Source organism: Anser cygnoides, chromosome 9, assembly GCF_040182565.1.
Source record: "Anser cygnoides isolate HZ-2024a breed goose chromosome 9, Taihu_goose_T2T_genome, whole genome shotgun sequence".
NCBI classification, from domain to species: Eukaryota; Metazoa; Chordata; class Aves; order Anseriformes; family Anatidae; genus Anser; species Anser cygnoides.
In genome coordinates this window covers 4,534,455-4,559,828 of record NC_089881.1, presented here as the reverse complement: position 1 = coordinate 4,559,828, position 25,374 = coordinate 4,534,455, and the positions used below count along the sequence as shown (strand labels likewise).

Genomic DNA, 25,374 nt, shown 5'->3' with positions numbered 1-25,374 from the left:
AATGGTGAATGATTTGAGAATAGGTATGCTGAATGATGTTCAAGGAGACTGAAAGACAGGAATTCTGCAGTATGCATTTTTCACCTCTATAAATAAAGCCAAATGAAAATAACAGATTATGTTCCCACTGCCACCTTATTAGCTAAGCTTACAATATGGCAAAGGCTTCTGAATTTTCCATGCCCAGGCAGGCTTTTTTATTTTGGTTTCATGTTAAAGTTGAGTAACAGGAGAAGTATATAATGGAACCTTTTTGAAAAGTATGCCATTTGTGCTGTTCTTGTGTTAAAATAGAAGCAATTTATTATTATTATTATTATTATTTTACTTCCAGAAGAAAATTCTGGCAAAACATTTATTTGTTTAAATTTCTCTTTGGTCACTGGAAAGCATTTAAATAGCCATAATGTAAAATTCTCCTGATAATGGAAGAAAAAAAGTATTGTCATTAACATTCCTTCCAAATGTGTAAGTTTGGAGGAAATTTCATTTAAGAAAAGCATACTGTGAGTGTTGAATCAGAATTGGTCTATGTAGATCTGTAGGTAGAGGCATACAATTCAGTCAGTTTTGAAGATTTTTGAATGCTTAATCTAGATAATAAAAGGGCTAAAATCACACTTAAATTTCTAGGCTGTGCTGCCTATTTAGTCATTGTTGTTGATCTCTTAGTGGTCCAAAATGATTAATGGCATTTGAAAATGAAAGCTCAGATATGCCTTTAACTTCTGCCCACTGCTCCACAGCCACCATATTTAAGTGAAAGATGTCCCTCAGACACCTCAGGAGATCGTCCACGCTTTCTGGGCCTCACTTAAGTTGGTGCCTCTTAATGGAACTGATTGGGATTTTAATTAAATGATTTTTCAGCTTGAAGTGGTTTTTGATTTGAAATATTTCCAGAAAATAAAACAGCAGCTGGCCTTTAACATGTAAACTCAAGACAGATAAGGAAGCTCCACTTTTTCTCCTATTTACCCTGTTTTCTTACAAAAAAAAAAAAAAAGCTCATTATTAAGTATAGATTTCTGATTCATAAACAATGTCAGATGCAATTGTTGTTATTGTGCAATGGTATCATATTTTCCTAAATACAAGATTAAATAAGATATATGGGTAAAAAGCTGGTGTGTGAGGGCTGTTCTACCAACTGAAGGCTTTTACAGAAAGATGTCATTCTGGGCTGGCCTGTAGTAGTGCCAGACACATTTTCCAGGAAATTAAGGTCTTCAGTTTTAGTTACACATTGGAGAATGTGAACTGTAGCTTCAATTGGACTGTCGTTCATTCTCTGAATTTGCAAACAGATCTGTACTTTTCTGACTTAATGAGCTAGAGTAGCCACGTGAATTCAAGGAATAGTGACTTCAACCAGTCTCTAAAACTAAGGACATCCCTGCAGGGCTGCCACAAAGCAGTATTTCTAGCATTTATGTATGTGGTGGCATTGGTTTGTATGCCTGCTGACAATGAAAAAACATAGTTTTTCCAACTAGTATTTTATCAGTTGTAATATATAAAATGCAAATCACTTTCGGTTGATCTAATTAGAGTTTGCAAATTGTAATCCCAAACAAAAGCCACTCGCTCTGTATTAAACATTTACTCTGGTGCACAGAGTGCAGGGTTTATTTCTGAGGGGTAGTCTGTGTACATGCATTTAATTAGCCTCTGTCAGAGCATTGATCCTCTATTTTAAGACTAAAAACAAGACAGGATAACCTGGCATATCTGAATTGCTGTGTGCAAGCTCAGTGCTCAAAATGTTGCCAAGGTACATATAGATAACCAACAGTACTATTGTAAATTTACTGAGAAATCCTGTGGTGAAAATAAAGGTTTAACTATAGCTTAGGATTCATACTGGGGACTTCTCTTTTTCCATCTGGGTACTGGTTACACAGTGCTTACCCTTCCTAGTATGCCAGCCCTCTTGCTGAGGACAGTTGATGAGCACACTATAAAATACTTAAGTGTGTTTTGAGAGTGGGAAGGACTAACAAATGCAATATATATGAATGTGATACATTTGTAATGAATTAGACATACAAAAACTACATTACGGTAGTGTGGAGAGTGTGGTTTGACCATAAGGATGCCAGGGGATCTTAACCTATTAAGGCTGATGCTTTGTCCTTAATTCACCCTGTCATTTCTAGGTATTACAGTGCATGGCACCAAACGGAGCCCACTGTCTCACATCTAGTGTTTAATAAAGAAATATATGATGTGAATTATATTGGACAAAAAGAATCTGCTGTGAACACACTTTCACCCTACAATTTCCACAGTGTATATTTAGGACAAATCTCAAGTCTTTGCAGTTGGGGGGGGTTGGTACATGAAGTAGCTGTAACATTGGGGGAACGGGGGGCAGGGAATCATCTTGTAAAATTTAGTGTATTTGCAGTACAGAGTATTTAGACTGATACATTAGAAAACAGGTACTTAAGAGAATGTAATGGCTCAAGATAACAGAATTTGTATTTTGCCTCATTTGAGCTGTGTATCTCTATTGTGTAAATCCATAGAGGTATATTCAAGGTGATTAGCTAGGATTTAGTTCTGTGTGGGAGCAGGGGGAAAAGGTCTAATGGAAATGTTGACAGACCATTAACTAGAGTATCACTAATGGGTGCTATAATAGATAGAGATATTTTTAATTGTAAAGAGGTTAATTGGTATTCCTCATTTGCATTCCTTTCTTCCTGAGTGGTAGCAATTGTAGCTCATCCATTGATAGGAATGGCTATTATACTGAGAGAATATAAAGGATCACAATATTTTCTCCAAGAAAATAAGTATGTATGTGTGGAACAGAAATGAGTTAACTGACACATGATGATTAGCCAGCTATAACTGTGGAGAAAAGCAGTTTTCCTAACGGTGTATGTAGGGAGTGCCTGCAGGAAATTGTTTCCATAGTAATTAGAAGAATTTGATCTTTTTAATTGCTTGGGGAAAAATAGCTCACTTCCACTAAAATGTTTGCAACAACACGTAAGTCATGGTGAACTTCAGCCTGCTACTGTATGGAAATGAACATTTTTGGAAATGTATGAGAGAAGCTACTGCTCTTTTCTTCTGTCCCAGGTGCTGAGGAGAGTACTTATACAGAGCCCTAAAAAGAGGCCCATCTCCCTGTACTAACAGAATAAAATCGGCCTCTGCTGCCCTCCTTGGTGCTTGGTTAGGCTGTGACCAGAGGAATTGGTGCCCTGGGGCTGCCAGGCTACCTCTTGCCTTGCCACCAGCCCCTTCTGTTGACAACTTTCCACACGTGTTTTGTAACTTTAGATCCCGGCAGCGCGTTGGGGCCTGGAGCAGCCTGTGATGGAGCCCAGCCCCGTGCCGAGGAGGCCAGCTGCTGGCGGTGGCTTCTGGCTGTGACAGGCCTCTCTCCACTGTCCGCCCACGGCTCTCTGTGCTAGGAGCTGGCTCCAGGGGGTGGTGATCTCCTGCCGCTGGCTGCCACAGGAGCAGGAGGAAGCCCAGGGCCTACCCAGCACCTCCGTAGTCATGGCCTCTCCTCAGTGCACCAAGAGCAGCAGGGAACTGGCCTCCCTCTCCACTGGAAATCCCCTGTGCAAGGCCTTCCTCTTCCACAAAGCTTGCTTTCTTCGAGTTAATGAGACTATCTTTGTCTAATTAAGAAACACAAGCAAAAGACTTCACGTAGCTTTGTCCTCAGTTTTTTTTTCTGCTATTGCCACTTCTTTAGCTTCACCATCTCGACATCCTTGTTATTTTTTTGCCTGTTGCACTTTTCCCCCTGCCCAGCCATTGAGTTGTACATGCTCTCCCTATGGGTCTATCAGCTTTTTCTTCCAAACTGTCCTTGCCCTCCTGCCCAGTCCTGAAGCATGTAGCAACAAATATTCTGTGTGGATTTTTTTAAATACTGAAAGAAAACACAGTCGACAAATGATTTAGTTTTGTGGTTTATAAAGCTTAAGTATATTTTACTGAATGAATACATAGTCTTTTAATTTCTTTATAAAATTAATTCCTTAATGAATTTAGCCAATAGCAACAACTTACTCTTAAATGTCATCTCAGTATACGTAGCAAAACTTAATTATTTAATAGAGGAATCTGTCAATTTGTCAGTCCTTAAATGCAAAATGCAATTTCTTCTATGAGTCTTTCCAGTCTTCCAGGTTCTAGTATTTCTTTATCTAATGGTCCAAATTCTGTTTTGTGAAAGTGAGAAACTCCGACTTTCCCCATCTGTGCCTATTTCCTAACTAAACAGGACTTACCTGCAGTGTTGGGGTGGGGATTTCACGTGATGTTAAAGAATACAGATAGGAGACCTCCTAATTCAAGAAAAGAAGTTGCCTCTCACCTCCCATTCCCAGATCTCTTGTAGTACACTTCATTGTGGGTTGCTTTTACAGGTTTTGTTCTCTGTGCCCTTCCAGGCACTTTATTTGTGGAGTTCCAAAAAGCTGTGGGACTCACTGGAGCTCCTTGCTCTCTGAGTAGCTTGGATATAAACAAGAAGTTGGCTGCTCCTGAATGAGACTCAGCTGGCCTGCCTTCTATCAGCTGGGCTGCTCTGGCTCTCTGCTGACCACTGATCGCATAGGCAGGGTGGTCCTCTCAAGTAATAACATCCATGTAGTGCCAAAATCCCAGGCTAGTTCTCAGCTTGATCGCTTTGCCAATCTGCTTCACCACACAGCCAAGCAGTACTTTGCCAGCGTGAGGCCAGAGCAGTAGCAGGGGCTGGGAGGGAAGCACACCGGCGTTCTTGGTTCTGCGCGTGAGCCAGCACTGCAGCTACACGAAACCCTGAGATGTCTGGAGATTGTCAAGTGCTCTGATAAAACACTTTACAGCTTACATACATGGTCACATTTTGTACACTGTGCACATGCCCTTCTCTGCCAGCTTGGAACTAATTGAGAGGGTTGCTTGTGTTGTCAGATGTCCTGGGGTTTCTAGGGCAGTGAGCAGTGTCTGTCAGCACCCCCACAAACTGCGGGATTTTCTGCTCCTGTAAGCTTCAGGAGGACAAGCCTCTGTGCAAAAGCTCTGGCATGTGTGCTGTTTGTGCAGTGGAGTCATGCAGATAGAAGCTGAAGCACACCGGTGTCTGTAGCATAAGGACTTTTCACTTTAAAAGTCACAGACCGCTTTGGCAGGGGTACTCCTTCTCACGCTGTGAAGTGCCCTCTGCATTGTGTGGTGCAAGGAAGTGATCTGCTTGAAAAGAACACCCTCTTTTTGTGTTTCTGGGTTTCCCCTCGTTCCCACCCCAAATGATTTCTGCTTTGGATCATTTCCATGACCCAGTTCCCTGCAAGGCCACACAAATCGGAATGAGTAGCGGGGTGTGGTGGTGACAAGCAAGCTCAAACTGCCTTGCCTTTATACTCCATACGGCAGTGTTTGCTTGTTTGTGGGCTGGGAGATTGAGGCTACTCTAAGCAGAAACAGAGCACAGTGTGAGCGCAGCCCTACTGACACAGCTGGATTTATCCCAGAAAGCCACCTACTTATCCCTTTCATGAGCTACACAGTAAAAACAGTTTTGCTTGTACAACTGCATCTAGGCTGGACAATTTTGCCAGGATCCACTACACTATAAATATAGATGCCTGTATCTGGGACCTGACCAGAGAAATGTATCTTTACCAGCTTTAATTGATTTTAGCTAGGAGCAAACTGGCTCTAGAAGAACTACTTATAGCTTAACATTTCTGTTGAAAATGTACCATTTAGTAATTAATGGGTTTGGAAAGCAGCCAGAATCTTTCAATCTGATCCAGTTTAAGGAAAAAGAATCAATTGACTTTTTTTTTTGGAATGGTAAATATCATGAAATATTTTACAGCAAATCATGGTTAAAAATAGCCCAGTTGCACCAACTGTCATATAGGATAAATCACTTGCATCAGGATATGATCTTTATGATTTGTGCTCTATGCAAATAAGCACAGGGTTTCGCTCCACATTTTGTATTCAGGCAAAGTTCCCTGAGGACTTCAATGGGAATTTTGCCTAAGCAATAACAGCAAAATTGGTCCCATGTGAAAAAAATTGATCACTGGGGAAAATTAAGAGATTTTTCTTAAAGGCACAGATGGCAGTTAAGCATTTAACTTTAATTGGCTTTTTACATGAGTAGGGACCCCTCTACCGTTGTACCTTTAGAAGACTCCTCAGTATACTGGAAATGCCTTGCCAAAATAAGAGAAATGCCTGCAGTGGTTGTGGATAGTCAATCCCTGGGAGGGGCAGAGCCAGTGTGCTCCAGGGAAGTGAAAGGGCACTGTCGAGGGATGTGAAATAGCTGAAACAAATGCCACAATAGAGCAATGAGAGCTTCCTTTAGTCTGTGTTCTCTGTTAGGCTTGTTGTGGTAGCACTGGATGTGTGAGGAGGGAGAGCAGGGCAAAAGGAACCAAACGTGGCTGGGAGAAGGAGCAACTGCAGAAGTTCCAGGCATTTAAGAATGAGGCAAAGAGACATGAATATTAAAGCTGTCCTGACACATGGGATGAAATAATTTGGAAACAGTTGTCTAGAAGTCTCTATGTAATCTTTCAGCATATGTCGCAAGTTACTTGCAAATAGGGAGATGGTTAGGTTTTCACTTTGCTTAGAGTGATCATAGCCTGATACTAACAGCATGAACAAACCAAACCTCAGAAAGTCACTTGAAGTTGGGGTTACAGTGAGCACTGTGTTAGTTTATGTAGTTCTACAGGTGGTTGTGGCGGTGGCAGTATGCATTCTGGCTCTGGTAATAATTGTGCAGCTTGCGAAGTGTAGACATGGCTTGCTTATTGCTCTCTAAGTAAAAGCTCCACTTCCTTATGTGACACGATACTTGCATTCAGTCATGTAAAAGCTACCTTAGGCTTCCTATGATAATAAACAGAAAGGTGATGTAATAAACAAGAGACTTTTCTATATATTTCCTCTAGGCTGCTGCCATTTAAAAATATTAACTCATGTTAAAATCCAGATAAAAATCTAAGCAGTTTCTTTTCTATACTAATAATTTCCTTTTTGCTCAGTCTATGCAGAAGCAAAAAAAAATCATTTTGTATTTAAAAAGCGTCCTGCTAAGCAAATTGAACTATAATTTGAGCAGTCCCTAGTGCAGACACGTGAGCTATGGCTGTTGTGTACTGGTGAGCATACACGCATGTTCAGTGCTAAAGGCATGTCATCGTGATTGCTAAGCCAAGACTTAGGATGCGGCATAGGTAACATTGCCATTGAAAATTTCACTTGCCTCTCATACATGAGATTTATGATAGTCTCTGTGATGAAACTATTGTATTATAATGAAATTAATACTGTTAACTTGGTCCTATCAGCTAAAACTAATTAGAACCAGGTACTAGGTCCTGGAGTTGAATGCAAGCCTGGAAAAGTCAAGCAGAGTAGCAAGAAAAGGCTTAGGTTAAGAGATGTGCTCAGAGGTCAGGAAGGCAAGGAATCTATATTACAAGCAGCACAGTGTGGCTGCAGCAATTGAAGACTGGCAGCAATAGAAACTAAGAACCAGGACAAAAAAAAATAATTGAAGGTAAGGGGAGGGTGTAAAGGAGAAAGAAGCAAGCCAAGTTTAGCTTAGTTTAACGAAGGAATTTTTTTTTTTTTGGGGGGGGGGAGGTCATTCAAGGTGATTAAACCTGTTAATAGTTACATAAATATAATTAATCTAAATAATTACATAAGGGTCTCTGCACTAAGTCATGTGTGGCCAGGCTCAGACCTGGAAATCATGGGTTTTCCTTTTTCTTGGGGAGCCTTCCTCCATTTTCCAGCCAAGCGGAGACTGAGTCAATAAACCCAAACTCTGTAATCCATTTTTCTAGAAGTTTCCCTTACTTCAGGGACAGGCGGACAGCCTTTCTCAGTCACTAAGTGGTCAGTTAGCATCTTAAATTAAATGTTCTCTTCCTCTTGAAAGCCCTTTGTCTCTCTGCCTGCAGACTTCAGGCCTTGCAAATCCACTTTGCTCTGAGCTTGAAAGAGCTTGTTGTCCCCTTGGCAAAGAAGTCTCCTGCAGAGGTCTGTCTCCTCCTATTGTGTGGTTTGTCCTTCCAGGCTACTTACTGCAGCTCTCTGCCTGGCCCTGTTGTGTCCTACATCTATTAAAAGACTGAGCAGACACCAGTGTGCATTTCTACAGCAGATTGTTCATCTTCCTCTCTTTTCTCAGTGTGAAAATGCAACCACAGGTCAAGTGTCCCCCCTGACTTCGTGTATATTTATACATATATATATGTATGCATGTGTGTACATGCACATAAATAAAATAAATGTATCTATTATGTAATGAAGCCTTGTGTGTTTGTGGGTTGGTTTTTTGCTTGTTTTTAAGATATTCAAAGTGAGTGCAAATAATCTGTCTGCCAGAATCTTGCATGGTTGTAACTTCCAGGAAGGATGTAGTGCAAAGGAGATGAGGAGAGGGGCTTGATGGCTTCTCTGAGGAATGGTTCAATGGTTCTCCATTGCTGGCTGTCTTGAAACCACAAAGTCTGGTGTAGAGCTCTGCAATATGAGAACATAGGTAGTACTCTTTGGAAATGCATATATTTGTTCTGGTTAGGCCCCCTTTATAACTAAGGAGTCAAAGTTAGTCATGGCTTCGTTAACGTTGTCTTTATACATATTTATACATATTTAAAGATGATCCTTGGATTGTGCTGTAATGAGCTTTCTCTTTTTCCGGGGGGGTGGGGGGTGGAAATCAGGTTACCTGAATTTTGATCCAATCCTTCTGCCATCCATACAGAAAATCCTGCAATTGATAATGTAGATGCTTTTTCCTGGGCTGATGCTATCTGGCTGAGACAAGAAGCTTTTCTGTGGTTTAACTGGGAATGGAGCCACCAGCCTTACAGAGGTCACAATAGTTCTCCAGTGCCCTTCCCACAGTGATACTGAAAAGCAAAATGAACATTTCCTCCCAGAGCTGATGGAAACATGGTCCCTGGGATCATTGTTACAAGAGCGATAAGACTTGGAAATTGCCAAAAGTTGCAGTAACATATGTAGTCTGCAAGGGGATTGTATCTGGGTTAGTTCAATTACTGGGATGAATCATGCAGTGAAGACATAGCCAAGAGCAAAGTTACTCTGGAAAAGAAGATACTAGCTCTATTTCTGAGCCAGTATCAGAATCTTTTCTTTCAATTTCTGTTCCTCTGGAGGCTGAGTTAGAGCTACCCACAAAGTTATTCATGGAGATGCCCATTACTTGGGTGTTTCAAGTTTATGGATTAAAATTCATAGTTCTTCGAATTGTTAATGAAATTATAATGAATTTACAGGGATATAATTTTTAAAGTAACATGGAAGAAATCTCAGTAGGCAATTTCGCTTTGTGGTACATTGACTTGGGGCAGAGATAAGGAAGGTCTGAAATTTTGGAAAAATATGGGAAATAAAAGGCTATTACATGACAGGAATCTCCACTTGACAAAAAAAAAAAAAAAGGAAGAAGGAATTCCTCAATTATAGCACAACTACAGCTCTTCCTTTTAAAGTATCCTTCAAGAAGAAAAAAATCAGCAGTGGAGCTGTAGGCTAGCCTCTGGGCTAGCAGAAGAGCTCTTCTTTTAGGGCTGCCTCCAGTTCTTCTGCGCTGCAGGTACTTCCTTTCCTTTCTTCTTCCCTGACTAAAAGAGAAACCATCCATGTCTTCAGGCCTTGCTGTCTTTTTAACCCTTCTTAAAGCATCCTTTTGAAATGTTCTTTTGGAGGTGTTACGTGGAAGCCTCGGTGCCCTGTTCCCTGCCTTACAGGGCTGTAAGAGGAGCGCTGGGCTGCGCACTGTAACGGGAAGCTGTAAGAGTCCTCCCTGCAACAGGCAGGGGTCTAGGAGCAAACTTTTCTCAGGCCATGCTTCTGATGTTAGTGTTGGCCAATGCTGCCTGAAGGCGGTGACCAGTCTTGCGCTGTAGTTGTTTAGGTGGCTGTCTTGAGTGCTCCTGAAGGGGATGTGATATTTTGGCATCCCAGTCTGGGGTTAGTAAATCTGCAGGAAGTACCTTCTGTGCTCTGTACGTGAGGGCTTGTGTTTTCGCACTGCTTTTCATGTGAACATGCATTATTTTGAAAGGAGTTTATTCTTTGTACTTGATTTCTGGTATGAGAATAGCAGTTGTTAGTTTTAGAAATAAATCAATCTGAGCCAAGATTCATGTGAGAGAAATATGTCTGTAAGTTGAGAAAGGAGGCAGATTGAAATGACATTTATTAACGGGGAACACACTCTGTGCATATTTGGACATCTCCCCTTTTACTGGCTTTAATGCAGGGAGTGAACGCTTCTGCTTTGTGTCCAGGCTGCAGGTTGGGGGAGAAAGCAAAACTGCACATGTTCTGAAAGGAGGAGCTATAACACAGGTTTCCACTCCAGAAAAAAAGGAAATGTTTCCCTCCAAAGCACCATGCTTACAAATTCTGGATGAGCCTAAACCTGCGTGGTTTCATCCTGGATGCTTCTCAAACAGAATGCCTCATTCCAGAGCGTGCATCTTATAGCACTATAAGTAAAACAGCGTAAATGTCACGCTCGTTCTGTCCGAGGAGCATAGTTTTGTTCCCGTGCAATGGGAGCAGGTGGTGGGAGGTTGTTTTGATGAGGTTAAAAAGCTCCTCCCCTCCTTCCCCAAGCAGCAGCCTAATCTGCGTCAGCAGTAATTGTGTGCCTTGCACTGCTTTCAGTGAGGGTGAGTGCAAAAGATACATCAATATGAGGTATCAAACCGAGGCGTAGATGTTCCTTTTAAGTGGCTGCTCATTTCCTTGAGCCATAACACGGGCTAAAGGTTAACTTACACATTCTCCGTAGAAGAACAAATTTTTTTTTTTTGGGGGGGGGGGGAGGGGGGAGGAGGAAAGAAGAGGGGGAGGGGGGAAGGGTGGTGTTGCATATTCTTTCCTACCTATAGGCTAAACGCGCCAGTGCTCTTGCCGCAGGTCTCTTCCCGCTGGATGACTTGCTAGCTGGCCCCAGCGCGGCGGAGACGAGCCCGGCGCTGGCCGGGGGGGCGCCGAGCCCCCGGGCCGGGCTTGGGGTTGGAGTTAGGGTTGGGTTTGGGGTTGGGGTTGGGGCCGTGGCTGCCCCCGTCCCCCTCTCCTCGGCCCGGGGAGGCGGCAGGAGCTGTCCGCGGTGCTGGGATGCGGCCGCGCCGGCAGCCGGATTGCAGCAGCCGCCGAGCCCCGCCGTCCTGCTGGCACCCGAAGGTAGGCTTGCTCTTTGTTTGAGAAGCCCTGATTAATCGGCAGCAACAGACTAAGGCAGCTGGAGGGAGCAAGCCTGCCTGTAGTCACGGGGGGGAGAGAGAGGCGATGCCACAAGCTAGGCTGCTTCAGACCTTCTGTGTCTAGTGGCGATGAGGGAGCGAGTGTCTTTCCTGCCGCAAGAAGCCATTTGGATAGGATGCTTTCTACTCCTTACATTCCTTTCTTTTTGTCTCCACAGAACATATTCAAATGAGGCACCTTAGCAATCTCTGTGTTAGTGCATATGATGGTGCTGTAATCTTTTATGTTGTAAAGTGGGTAAAAACCATCCAGTTTCTTCTCTGCTGGACCTCAAAGCAGGGTGTTGTTTATACCCTCCCATTATCTGTACCCTCTCTTCTCTGAATGTGGATTTAAAGAAGCAAGCACCTGTCTTCTCTTGCCACTGCTTTTTTTTAAAAGCCAAACTTTCCATGCCGTTTTAATCATACGTTAAGAAGATCCGTAATGTAACGCTGACTTACAGTGATGCCGAATTCTACAATCTGGGCAATTTTGCCAACAAGATTTAATGCACTTTAACTGAAGAAAAAACTGAGCCTAACTGCAAATCTGTTTCTTATGGTGCTGAAATATCCCTTCCGACTGCACTGAGATAACCACAGGAAAGGGCTTTTACAGGCAAAAGTCACCTTTGATTATTGCACTTAGCAGTCCCCGTGGACTTGAATTTTGGTACGTACATATTTTTGAAAATTCTTTGAGCATGCTGATAAAATATGGTGCTAATTAGAATGAAGAAATAATCATACTTACAGAATGAAATAATGAGTAGTTGGAATGCATAATGGTGAACTTGCATGTCTTTTAGGGAGGTATTAATCAAACCATTGCTAAAGTAAAAGCTGAAGTCTATTTGACTGTTTTTGTGTACTTCACGTGTTGATTGTGCTTGTAATAGAGACATTTTGCAGCTGGATTTCTTGTTGGTAAAAGGCACTGTTAAATAATTAAAAACATTCTTTGCTATTTTCTGATGAATTAATTGAAATAATTCTTAACGTCTATGTTAGTTACTTATTAGACACGCTACACCATTAATATTTTACAGCATCTTAACATGATGCTGGTGGTAGTGAAATCTCCATTTCATTTTAAGGAGAGAAAAAAACCCACATCCGTCAGCAAGCAAGCTCATTCTTCTGAGTTCTAATACACTCCTGTTTGCATACAGAATATGTGTGTGTATGTCCCTGTGTGGTTTTATTTCTTCTTTTTGTTCATAAATCATCCACATAATAATGGGATGATAAAATGTCATAATTATACTTAAGTACTAGCTGTTCTGAATCTAGTTTTGTAATTGTCCAACATCCGTGTGGTTAGGAGGAAGCGTTATTTTCCTCAGGGGATAAAAGTGATAGAAGTGTTGCCTTATTGCAAAGTAAACAACAGCTCTTTACATTCTAGAGTCGTTGAGGAGTCATTGTTAGCAAAGACCTTTCCCTTTTCAGAAAGCACTACCAAGGGATGCAAAATTCAAGGCTTGTTTTTTTTTTTTTTTTTTTAAACTACAGGGGGGATGACTTCCCCATATGAAGGGTGGGATGTCTATAGAAATGGGCTATTACTTTAAACCCATGCAATAGCATTCTCATTCTCCTGAAGGAGACACTTTTAACCTCTTTAAGTGAAGGACTTAGCACTACTTAGCTTCAATGATTTCACCCAGGTGCTAGAGCTCATGCTGTACAATATAATGAGGACAAGGCATATAATGTGTAATCCCAGTCAAAATATGGGGGTACATTTTGTATTTCCAAATGAATGTAGTATTTTTCTTTAAATGTCTGCATAAAAATTTGTCAAATGATATATAGCAGGAAACTTGTAGCCTATTTGAGACAGTCTTTACTTTCTGTTTGACATGAGAATTTAATGCATTACTGTGTGAAAATAGTGATGCCAGATCATTAAGAATGAGGAGGGAATGCAACTTCAAAAAGCATGTCTTAGAAATTTTTCACATCATATTCAACTGTTTGGGTATTTCAAAGGTCAGTTGGCATAAGGCACAGTTAGGATAAGAGGAGAGTTCTGGAAAGTAGTCTCTAGTATTTTTTTTCCATCACTGAATTTTTCTTGCTTGCAGAGGAAGTATTCTTTGTACACCCAATACCATTAGGTCCTTATTGGCACTGCTGTGGTCAGCAGTTTGTGAAAATTGGATATAGCTTGTCTGCTCATCTCTTACTGCCTTTCAAGTGACTAGAACACAACAGCACAAACTTAAGGGCTGAATGGCTGATCAGTATCCTTGATTTGTGCAGAATCCTCCTGAAATATTTTGTTGAGGGAATTGACAGGCAATGCAAAAGTGGATGTGTTTTCAAAGAGGAGGCAGTATCTGGAAGGAAGACAGGCAGGACTGGGGAGGTGTAGACCTCTTATAAATGGAAGGTTGGGCTCAGGACTTTGGGCAACTGCACTGTTGTGTTACTGTGCTTGGTTCTCCTATGTTAAAATAACAACCAAAAAATCCCTCTGGTTTAGGAAGATGGCAATCAGTGCCTTTGTCACTGCTTCAAAAAGCTCCTTCAGTTTAATGTCAGCATTGCCAATTTTCAATGCAGCACAGCTGCAACTTATGGCTGTCAAGCATGCTGAAAAGCAACTGATATTTTGGGGATCCTCATGTGAATAAGAGGGAGAACCACATATCTGAATGGTAGCACCTAGCAGCGCTGCAATATTGTGATAGTAGGACAATTGCATTTTATTTTATGAATTCAGTATCTTTGCATGCTGATCACATGAAAAAGAGGTGTTTGGTTTTGATCAAGAAGCTGTATGTTTGGCATGGGAGCAAATAGTTGAGTAAAAAGTAAGGTGTGCAACAGTCTTGTGAAGCACAATGCATTATTCTCACATATAAATTATTTCTGAATCATTACAAAGATCGTGACTTCAGTTATGTAAATATTTGTAGGCAAAACCGGTAAGGGGATTGCTTGCCCTTGCCAGCAGCAAGCCAGATGTACTGGCTGGTGGGGACAGGGGACACCCACCCACCAAAGTCTTGCTTGCTTTACGCCTTCCATGCTGACAGCTGATGACACAGGCCATGACAGTGCGAGCTGCTCTCTGCTGCTTTGCAAATGTCTCTCTGATTTGGAAGAAAGCACTTCTAGATTTTGAGGAAATTTTATCTTCCTGAATTTTAAAAAAGATTATATTGTCAGAGACTCCTTTTCTGGATGGTCTTAAAATCTTTCCCCAGGATGGTAACACTTGTTACAGAACTTAAATCTAAAACACTTGATGTTTTAATTCATCAGTGTATATTAACAAACATAGTAGCATTGAAAGGACCAATGCACAATTATGTAATACATGTAGGATTAATCACTGTCTGGTCACCTGGCCTATGTTGCTACTTGTAAGAACATGTACAGAGTTCTCATAAATGTAAAAGCTCTATTTATAGCTTAGAAAGCAAAGATTAAGCTACAGGTGGAGATGTGTGAAACTCCGTTTGTGGCTATTTGGAGGCTCGGGTGACAACGAACACAACTATATTTCTCAGTGAGGTTTCACATAGTGTTAGTGCAACCCTCTAAGAGGCAAAGTGAACACGTTGAACAACTCCTTACATGTGCCCTTCCACTCAGGAGAATTTCCAAAACTGTTCAGTGTTTGTTGAATGCTTACAGCAAAGTTCCTTCCATTAATTTCAATTTTCTCAGTATGTTGGCTCCAATAGGGGCAAAAAAAGTAGGGGCAAAATCCAGGGCTTTTCATCATGTTTCCTTCTGTCCCCACACAATGAAGGGGGGAAGAGAAAGGAGTATTAGGAGAATATCCCAAACAGAGCAACTGTCAGTTACTATTTTCCAGAGTGTATTGGTTTCAAAACCAAAATGTACTGAATGCAATTTGGTTGCAAATAGAAGGTGGCCCTGCATGGTCCCTGTTACTAGCTAATAAAATATCTGCTCGCAACGTGTATATTAGGGTTACCAAAATGGTGGTGCCTCACCTACAGCTTACACTACATATTTAACAACTTGCATTTGCATTTTTTAATCAAATATAAATGTACCCAGAACACTTGCTTGTACTTGTATCTGTCGTGACAGATGGGTAGGAATTGCTTGCTGCCTGAGTTCACCAGCAAGCAGAACCTTTGACCACAGGTTGATCGGTGCTGCCCACAATCAGCATTTCCTGATAAGAGTGGCAAGCAAATGATGTGTATGACTTGGTGGGCCACGTGGACTGCAGTTGGAAAGCGCATTTACTACGTTAACGTAGTATCTCAGAAGTGGTATTGCTACCTTTCAGTAAAATTGGTCTAAATGTGCTATGCAAGGAATACTAATACTATAAAAATGTTTACAGTAATTAGTTAAGCTTTTTGCCCCAGCTGTTTGCATTTTTATTCCCTGTTTAAGCAGAGCACGTACGGCCATCAGATATTAGTAAATGCAATGAGGCTGTAAAATACCATGCAGGCAGGAGATATGCAGGTTTTAATCCAGAAAATGCTTGCTGTAGGTATAGATGCTTTTCAAAATTAGTGCCATAAGAGCTGGTTAAAGGCTTTGAAGTCTCCGTGAGCCCCCCAACAGTTCCTCCAGGAATACCCCAAGCTGAATTTGGTGTCAGTAGCATGCAGGCATTGACTGTCAGTGAGGAGTTCAATAACAACAGCTATTCTCATTACTGTTGCAGGATTGGACCCCTGTTGGGGCAAAGAACTTCTTGATCTATTTAATTAAATACCATGCAAATTTTTGGCATTCTGAATGAGCTTTGTAGTAGTGATAAAACAGTATATAAAGTATTTGTTCAGCTGTGTGCGGTGACCAGAGACTTGCTTATTTTAGTCTTTTTCTAATTGGAACAACCTTGGTATTAATCCTTCTGTATATAAATAAATTTAACTATAAAAGGAGATTCAGCATACCCTTAAGAGTCACTCATTTTAGACCTCCAAAAAACAAAAAGGTTAGGCATGGAAAAAAATGCAGTATTGTCATAAAAGAGGGTGCAAAGCAGATCAAGTTCTGTCTCTTGGAAAAATGGATCTGAACTGCATTTATTGAGGGCCTGCTGAGGTTATCTTCAGGATAAAATTTCATATTATATTTCATGAGTAAAATCTGGTCCTTGGAGAAATCAATGGCAAAGCTACCATTAAGGTCACTACAGTGGGGTTTCTCTGTTTTACAGGTTTATCTGAATTAAATTAAATGCAACACCAATGCAGAAACTAGACTTTACTAGAATTCCAAAATAAAAAATAAAGTGAAATAAACATCTGCTGTGGCAATGGCCTAGATCTTAACCATCAGGAAGCAGGAACCATTTGGGAGGCTTTGAGGTTCTGGAGTTGGAGCAGTCCATGCCAGTAATATTGCTTTTAATCAGGCAGGCCTCACTGCTGTAAAGAGAGCCCCCCATGTAGGGGATCTAGTGCCTGAACTTATTTTTCTTAATCAGAAGGGTTAAGAATTGGTCTAAAATGATGTCTACTGGAGCATTCACTCCTTTGTGGACACTGTGCCACTTACAGTAAATATATCTGATTGCTCAGTGCATGTTCCGGCCCAGTGGAGTGCTAGCCACCTCCAGTGCGACAGCTATGTGAAATTGGCACGTGTTCACATTTGGGCTGTGCTAAGACCTCTTTACTGGTTGTAGCCTGCAGGGATTAGGAGAAGATACCTGTATCCCTGCTGAAAATACGGTAAGATCAATCCAGTGATCCTGAACATCCTTGTGTTCAGGCTCAGATGATAGCAAAGGTCCTCTTGGGAGGCGGAGGTGATGGGAGCAGGCCCTTCCCAACCTCTGAATCTTCATGTTTTTAACACAGCTTACCACTGAACAGAAGTAATTTTGATATAGAAAAACAGATAACAAGGGAAAAGTCATTGGTGTGCATCGCATTAATCATTAACTGTCTAAAATCAGCTTGTTGCCATTGCCACTTCACATGATCAAGAAGGGGGAGGGAAAGGGTGGAAAATATTTCTCTACCCTTCACGTGCCCTGCAGATTGCTTACTCCACGGATGTGGAAACATTTTGTTCTTGTGCTCAGGGCTGTGCCCGAATGTCCACAGTGATTGCTAGAATCTATTAGTTTTTTTATTTTATTTTTATAAATCAGGGCCTACCCTGATCAGAATGTTGCCTGTCCAGCAGAGTAATAAAGATTAGAAATATGGCAGTATGCTAGGAGACAGATGAAAAATTTTGATGATGATTACGCAGGGGCTCTGCCCCTAAAAATCTGTGTGCAGACAGGCTACTCATTGCCTATTCAGTAAGATCACTTCTAGTAGCAGTGCTGGCACCGTTCTCAGGCACATTCCGAGAAGTCACAGCATCCTTCTGCAGGAAGGGAGGGCTGCTCTCGCAGCGACGAGGCAAGCGGGCCTTGGAGCGGCGTGCAGCCACCAGGCCTGCCGGTGCCTCGCTCCATCACCCCGCGTCAGGCCTCGGTTGTGAGATGGCGGCCCCCTCACAGCGGGGTGCGGGACAGCGCCAGTCAAGATCGTAGCATCTCTGTACCTTAGAGCAGGAAGGCTGCAATCAGCATGTAAAATAAGGTGGTGCACGCCTGCTCTTTAACATTCTGTATTACTCACATAACAGCTTGTTAATCTGGTTGTACAGAATTTAGCTGGCCAATATGTTTTTTCAAGTTACACCTTGTCTTTAGTCACCTGTAGTATTTATTGATGCCTGCACACCGGGGTTGTTGTGACTCCAAGGCTGTCTGCTTCTGAGTGGGAAGCCTTCAGGCCTTTCTGAGAGCCTTTAGGCTTCCTGCCACGGAGCCATAAGTGGGCTGGGGATCCCAGTGCGTGCCAGCTCCACGCTGTGTAGCTGGAGGTGCTGTAAATGCAAGTGTCTGTCATACCTGTGGAAGAAATACAGAAGCTTGGAAAACTCAAGCACTTCACAGTTCTGAAGGTCCCAGCTGAGCTGAGTTTTCTTGTCTGTTCTTGGGGCTTCAAGCTAATATGCTGCCGGGCAGCAGATGACTAGGGGCTCATGGATTCATTTCTGTGTTACTGAGAAGTACGGGAAGCTATTTTACAATACTTCTTTCTAGATTTTGAACCTGAAGAGAAAATTGAACATTTTTGTTCTAAAAAATGGAACGGTATTTTCCACCTCAATTTTTTGAGGTGGAAATATTCTGCAGAACAGGAATTTTTTTCTGGTGATTTGCTTTGGTGTAGCTGTGTCTAAACTGTAAAAAGGATCTGTTGTCCTTGGAAACTTTTTCAGTCCACTTCAAACCAAGATTCGGGGAAAACAATGTCCTTGCAACTGAAAGCTGTTAGGAAAAGCAAGGGGTGGGAGAAAACCTTATAATCCACATAATTTTGGGGATTTGAACAATATATAATTGGATGGATCAGCATCACTTGAAAGAAGAGGTTGTAGGGTTTTGTCTTCTTGTCTCTATAATAATACAGTTCTGTGTTCTGAATTGCTTTGTTTATTGTCCTTTAGACAGGAGAAAGTATAAAAGTTCTTATAGAGATGTTAATTATAATTGACACAGTCTCGCTGTCATAAACCATAAGTTATTTTCCTACTGATCAAGGTATTATGTGTTTTTCAACCTGCAGGAAACGTTGCTTTCCTTTGTTCATTATCTCCTGCAAGATGATGAGTTCTAATCAGGAGGAGGTCACTTTGGGCGCTTTTCTCCAGTACATTGAAGATATGGGGATGAAGGCCTATGATGGCTTGGTTATACAGAATGCATCAGACATTGCTCGAGAGAATGATCGCATGAGGAATGAAACAAACCTGGCTTACTTGAAAGAAAAGAGCGAAAAACGCCGAAAACAAGAAGAAGCAATAAAACGGTAAATATTTTGATAAAAAGATGAGTGGTCTGGCAGAGTGAATGAACAGTGAGGGGCTCAGAGTCTCAGCAGTGGTAAATCTGCTTAGATCAGTTGACTTCCAGCTGCTTGTTGGTTTAAAAAAAAAAAAAAAAAAACACAAAAAAAGGCATTACAGGCCTGTGTCAGGCTGCTAATTGCATGTGTATTATATTGTATAGACACAGTACTGAATGGTTCTCCTCTCCTCAATGGAAGAGAGTATTCCCATCAAAATGTGTTAAATTTAAGTATGTGTGGCGTCTTCAGCAGGTGTGATTTGTAACAAAAATTCTAGGTGTTTGCAATTGGAGACCTATATCTAATGGAAAATAGGTCCTCAGCCACCTGGTGCTTTTAGTTCAACAGTGTCTACTTTGTGCAAAGATGTATTGTGCAAACCCTTGCAAATAGGGACAGCCTCACAGATGAAAACAGATTCTTCTTGAGTTGGTTTCAGATTCTGATAAGCTGTCAAAGCTCCCTAATTGGTATCTACAAAAATTTTGTCTTGTGTTATTTGACTTCTTCACCATTCTGCGCTCACTGAAGTCAGTAACAAAAAAATAAATTGTATTTGTTTGAATATTTGAAGTGGATCACACACCTGATGGGCATAACCCCATAATGTCTCTTGAACAATTCCATCAATTTTAATTGACAGTTAATGAGAGGAGCGCTTACACGATGTGGCCTCTTGTGCCAGAGGATAGCAATGAAATCTCTGCAGTCTTTTTGACAGGAAAAGAAGGGTGCGTGGGATAGTTATTTATCTATCTATCTATCTAGAGAGTTATTTATCTATATACACGTATACTCACACACACATTTGCATGTCCAAAATGTGTATTTTCTCAAAATGGGCAAATTGTGTAATACAATTAAACCATCCATCTAAATGCTAAACTTTTATATGAAAATGGATGGCTTGAGCACAAACTGGTAGGGGTCCTTTGAATTTTTTTCCCCCCAGCATGAATTTTCCATATTTCAGCTTAAGTGATTAAATTTTATGCCATGTCTTGGGTACTGTACATCCAGGTATAACAGACATGCTGTGCTGTGAACATTCCAGTGACGCCTCAGTAGTCTGGTAATTTTGATGGAATATTAAAAGGAAAAGAGCAGCCCATATAGTTTGGGGGAAGGAGAAGAAGCAACATAAAGCAAAATAATGGCTGCTTTACATTCCAGGAATTAGAATTATCTGGATTTCCACTAATTTGGTTTCTGTAGAGGATATAAGAATGTGTAATTAAAGTGAATAATAAGAGCCAATGCAATGTTTGTTTTTGTGTCTTCTGGACTAGTTACCTTGTCAGTTCCTTCTGGGTGATGTTTAGAGGGATTCAAACTGTTGAGGAGTCAAAGGCATAGGTAGCTTGTAGCAGGAGCTATGCTATGCGTGACTTGACAAAGAAAAACGTTTTTTCTTGCATCAAATAAATGCAGTTTTTGTTTTGTTGTGATCTATGCAGGATTTATGCATTTTGTTTAATTCTTGCGAGTTTCATTTAGTGTTCCTGGGAGCAGGTACTGGAAAATTTGTGTTGAAGATGAGTGCCTTTAGCAGTAAAAAACAAAACAATAACAACCACAAGAAACCCTGCAGTTTTAGTCTTCTCTTTCTTTTGACTACAGTAGTTACATACACTGCAGAACTTCCAAGAGGGATGAGTAGGGTCTGATGGTAAGGGGGAGTTAAATTATAGTTATATGAAGAAGAGGAAAAATTTGAATGTCTCACCTGCTAAGCAAAAGTGCTAGTCAGTAAACCACTGTTCTAAAGTAGTGAGATGAAAAGTACCTTCTTATCTGTGGGCAATATTGGTCGTAAGTGGACGGTTGGACTAGATGATCTCAGAGGTCTTTTCCAGCCTTAATTATTCTATGATCTTAAATTATTGGCTTTTCCCACTGAAGAAAATTATTTACAAATCTAGTTTGAACTTTTTTGAATTTATTGAAATTTCACTTTTTCATTAATTTACAACTGCTGCAAAAATAAATTCCTCGGTCCTTGTGGTGGCAACTTCATTTGATAAGCTGTTAAACTGTCAATGTATACATATTTATTTAGAATATGGTCTTTAGGGTTGACAGCTAATTAGGCTGTGTTCTGGCTAAGCCTTTCACGAGCACTTTTATGAGTGATCATAAAGGTCACTAAATGCCAGAACAGGCTTTGTTGTAAATAAGTTTCTTGAGGCATGGGAGTAGGTTTTGGACCTACCTGGTTCTTAAGCTTCTCCATACCTAACTTGAATGGTGGTAATAGTATTTCCAACCTTGTGGTTGTTTTGTGTGGTTTTGTTTATTGATTCTGGCAAAGTGATTTGATGAAGAGGTCTGGATAAGTGTTGATGATTTAGGGCTGAGCCAAATCATGAATTTCTCTGCTTACGTTACACAGAGATGGCTGAAACAGAGCTCTGCTCCCCAGGTAGTGTCAGAAAATGCAAGGAAGATTCCCAGCAATGCTGTGGGTTTATCTGAGGAACAGTATGTGTGTGTTGTGCATGCATAAATGTGTGTGTATGTGATTTATAGGCACCAACATTTCTTGGATATAGCACTATTCTGTGCGAAACTGTGTTCACGGTAGGCCCCTCTACTCCCCACCCATTTGGCTTATTGCAGTAGCATTGGTGTGTGTGTGTGCATGCAATATCCTTCTAAGGAAATGGAGTAGGAAAAACACCCCAGGAAATCTTAGAAAATGTTTTCTTTACCTAGACTTTTTCTATCTTTTCCCTGTGTAAACTTGGGAACGGAAAATAGATATTCATGATCAACCCTTGATCAGTACAACTAAGAGCAATGACAGACTAAGGGAAAACAACTGATTTGACTACAGGAACAATGATGTCTAAAGTCACTTAGGCTGATTGCAATCAAGTCTGCTCCCTGTAGTAACCTCCAGAGGTTCACCCAAGCCCATGTCTACTGAAACACGGCAGTCAGAAAAGGTAAAGTAGGATTATTGATTTCTTCTTTGTTCTGTACTAGTTTCCTTATGTCTTTACCTTATCTTCATGGGTATTTATATTACCCTATTTCCTGATAGTGTGGCCTAGATAGCAAATGGTGCACATGTGCAGTGATAGCAGTGCTAACAGTCTGGAGACTATCAACAGCCGAAAACAATCTCCGTAGCAACAAGGGAGCCTTCCCCTGCGACTCCCAGCAGGTAGATTTTGAGCAGGAGAGGGGGTTCCAGCAAACACGCTCCTTTTGGTGGCAGGAATCAAAATAAAGCAGTTGCAAGTCTTTGGCACCTACTGAAAATTGCATAAGTCTGATGATTTAATTTTTGAGGAGCTATTCAGTGTTGGTGTTCAGATGGTCTCTTTGAGAAGTAGGCTGTTCATGTATATTAACAAATTAATGAGTGCTTTATTTAATATTAATACAGTGTTGGTATTCACACAAACATTATTGCAAAGAATCTGTTATTTACCTGAGTCATCTGATAACCATGCTGAATGACTTAAAACTTCATTGAAATGCATTAGTATTGGCAGTTTGGAAACAAGATCTGAAAAATGACCCTAAAAAAAAAAAGTGCAATTATATTTTTGCCTTACAAAAGGATACATTTGTGTTGTGTTTCTTCAATAGCACTGATGTACCGTTAGCATGATTGCTATTTCATTCTCTGTGGTTCTGATAGGTTAATTGTGGGGAAAAATGTATGGATCTATTGTAAATTGAAGGGGATAAACCATGCATCGCATTGGAAAAAAAAAACAACTAGCCTTTGTCTGATCTTGCTGGGCTGAGTCAGCTGATCTGATCTGAATTTCTGACCTAATTTTAGTAGAGTACTTAGCGATCATGCAGAGAAAATAAGGTTAACATGCTGATCAGTTAGCTGGGAGTAAGCCACAGTAAATATTAGTGCGCATACATTTTAAGCCTAATTTTTAGACCCTCTTCCTTCTTTTATTTGTCTGGACTCACTTACTTGATCGTTGTCTGTTCAGGAGGCTATGTTCAGACCAAGAGAATACACTGGCATGTTGCCCACAGAGCTTATAAATTACAAATAAAGTTACGAAGCAGCATTAGTTTCACTGGGAGTAAGTTGCAGTACTGTGAGATGTACATTTGCGATGATACAGTATCTGCCATAGGCAGTGTTTCTGGGAACAGAAGGTAGATTGGGCTCTGCTGTTCTGGGTGCCAGGGAAAAGGTGAGAATTCTGAGTTTACTTAAGGCACCTCTTATAATAAGCAGTTGCTTCCTTACTCATCCTTAATTGAAATACATATATTTAAATACTTTGCATCTATTATATTTAGTCTTGTGTGATACTTCATTGGTGACTTTTTCTAAAATTGTGTAAGTACAAAGCATTAGTAAGAAATAATGAACCCTTCCTCCTCTTTCTTTTAAGGCTGAGGCATGTTGCATTAATCATAGGGAGTGGCAGGGGTTGCACACTTTCATAGGAGATGCATGCTTTCAAAGTTTTGGCTTCTGGTTTTTAGGTATCATTTAAGATACTGTTTTTGTTGGGGGAGTTGACATTTTGATTTGTAATACTACAAAAATGTGACTGCTCTAGTGTGAAGCTGGTGGTGTCAGTAGGTATGCATTTCTGCCTGCCAAATCTTGGATGTCGCCACCAAAATATTTCTGCTTCTGATGGTTTCCCTGACTCCTAGCTCATTCCCAGCACCTAAGTGGCTCTGTGCAAAGCCTTGTTTCTGCTTGTTGAGGGAAGTATCCAGACAGATGCTGTCAAGAGGAGGAGCTTTTAGGAGCACTGTTTGTGCTAAAGCTAGCAGAAATGGGCCAGCCAGCCAGTGGCAGAGTTAAGCTCTTGTAATAAAGAAGGAATTGTAATGAACAGCTGTCATCCTAACCTCTCCTTTCTATGACAACTCAAATATTGAAGAAGACTAACCCATCGGCAAAAGTAAGATAATATTTTTCTCTTGCTCTCTCTCTCCCTTTTTCTTTTTTTTTTTTTTTTTTAAGATTGTGTAGGCAATTGAGTTCAGGTATTGCCTGTCTGTAGTTTTCTGTAGATTATGTCCTTAGGTTTCTTCATAAACAAGACATAAGTTGTGTCCTTTGGCTAAAAGTTAAGTGTTATCAAGTGTGGGTGACAGCAAGCAAATATAAAAATTCTTCTATGTATGGGACTATTCACAGCCAAAAGCTCTGTTTAGCTGAGAAAATGTGTGTTAACTTAGAGTATGAGGTCATGTTGATGTGTTTCCATCAAAAGTTTCTACCAGAATAAAAATAACCAAAGGAAAATAATTTCATTATGATCTTACTGTTTATAATAAACTTAATTTCAATAATGTATTGAAATCAGAGAAACACTTTAGGCAAAATAATGTTTAAAATACTGCTTGTTTTTTTTCTGAACATTTGCCTGTAGTTGAAATTTTGCATAGTGAACTAGACATTTCTAAATTTGGAATGTATGCTTGCTAGGTTACAATATGCTTACAGCCAGACCTCAAGAAAAATGTCAAGGAAGTAAAATAATTTTTTCTGATCATGGTGAGGGGCTCAATTAAAATACCTTCAAGCACGTCATTGAGATGTTGTAAGTTACTAGCCTACGAACCTGTTGTTAATGGTTTGTCTTGGTGTGGAGGATTTGTGTATGTGTGCGGCTGCTTCTGGTGTTCTGTTTTTAATTCAAATGTAAGTTCCCTCAATGAATGTGGGCTTTGGATATGGAGTTGGTAGTATATGCTCCCTTAATCAAAGGGCATGGGTTACAAGAAAGTTATGCGTGTGGCATTGGTTCAGTTTTCTTTCTCCTGGATGTGTTGCATGCTGATTTCATCCTGGATTAAATTAATATTGTTATACCGCCTTTATGGTTGAAGTGTCTGATGAGGTACGATAGAGACTAATTTTAGTATGATTTCATAACCTTTTTCTTATAAGAATGATAGCCTCTTTTGAAGTTGAGTTGATTTAGAAAGAGTAGCATTGACAGTTTTTTCATCAAGAGTAAGTAAAATGGTTGTGCAGTCAGTGACCTCCAAATGTATTTTGGTTGTATTTTATAAGTAAACAGATGTGGTGGTCTAGCCAGCAAATCCTCCTTTCCAAATGCTTGTATCCATATGGTTGCCTGTATTATTGCCATAGAAAATAAACAACAGACACAATGCAAACTATATTATATTGCTATTGCTGCTCTTCTGAGAAGTTTTATTTTAGGACAGTCACGCAACAGATGCTATTTAAAACTTAC

At 40.6% G+C, this 25,374-nt stretch overlaps 1 protein-coding gene across 5 annotated transcripts in view; it reads left to right on the top strand.

Moving 5' to 3' along the window:
• Positions 1–10,633: 10,633 nt before the first annotated feature.
• The window catches only part of NYAP2 (neuronal tyrosine-phosphorylated phosphoinositide-3-kinase adaptor 2), a 137,505-nt gene continuing 122,764 nt past the window's right edge, over positions 10,634–25,374 (top strand). For 2 of the 5 annotated variants that reach the window (XM_067002175.1, XM_067002173.1), the window contains exons 1-3: positions 10,890–11,226; positions 11,465–11,961; positions 18,881–19,123. In XM_067002175.1, coding sequence (XP_066858276.1) covers positions 18,918–19,123 — 206 coding nt within the window. In that variant the 5' untranslated portion in view covers positions 10,890–11,226; positions 11,465–11,961; positions 18,881–18,917. Of the gene's footprint in view, positions 10,710–10,889; positions 11,227–11,464; positions 11,962–18,880; positions 19,124–23,934; positions 24,067–25,374 lie in introns of those variants that run through there. The other 3 variants (XM_067002174.1, XM_013181535.3, XM_067002176.1) reach the window with 3 other exon arrangements.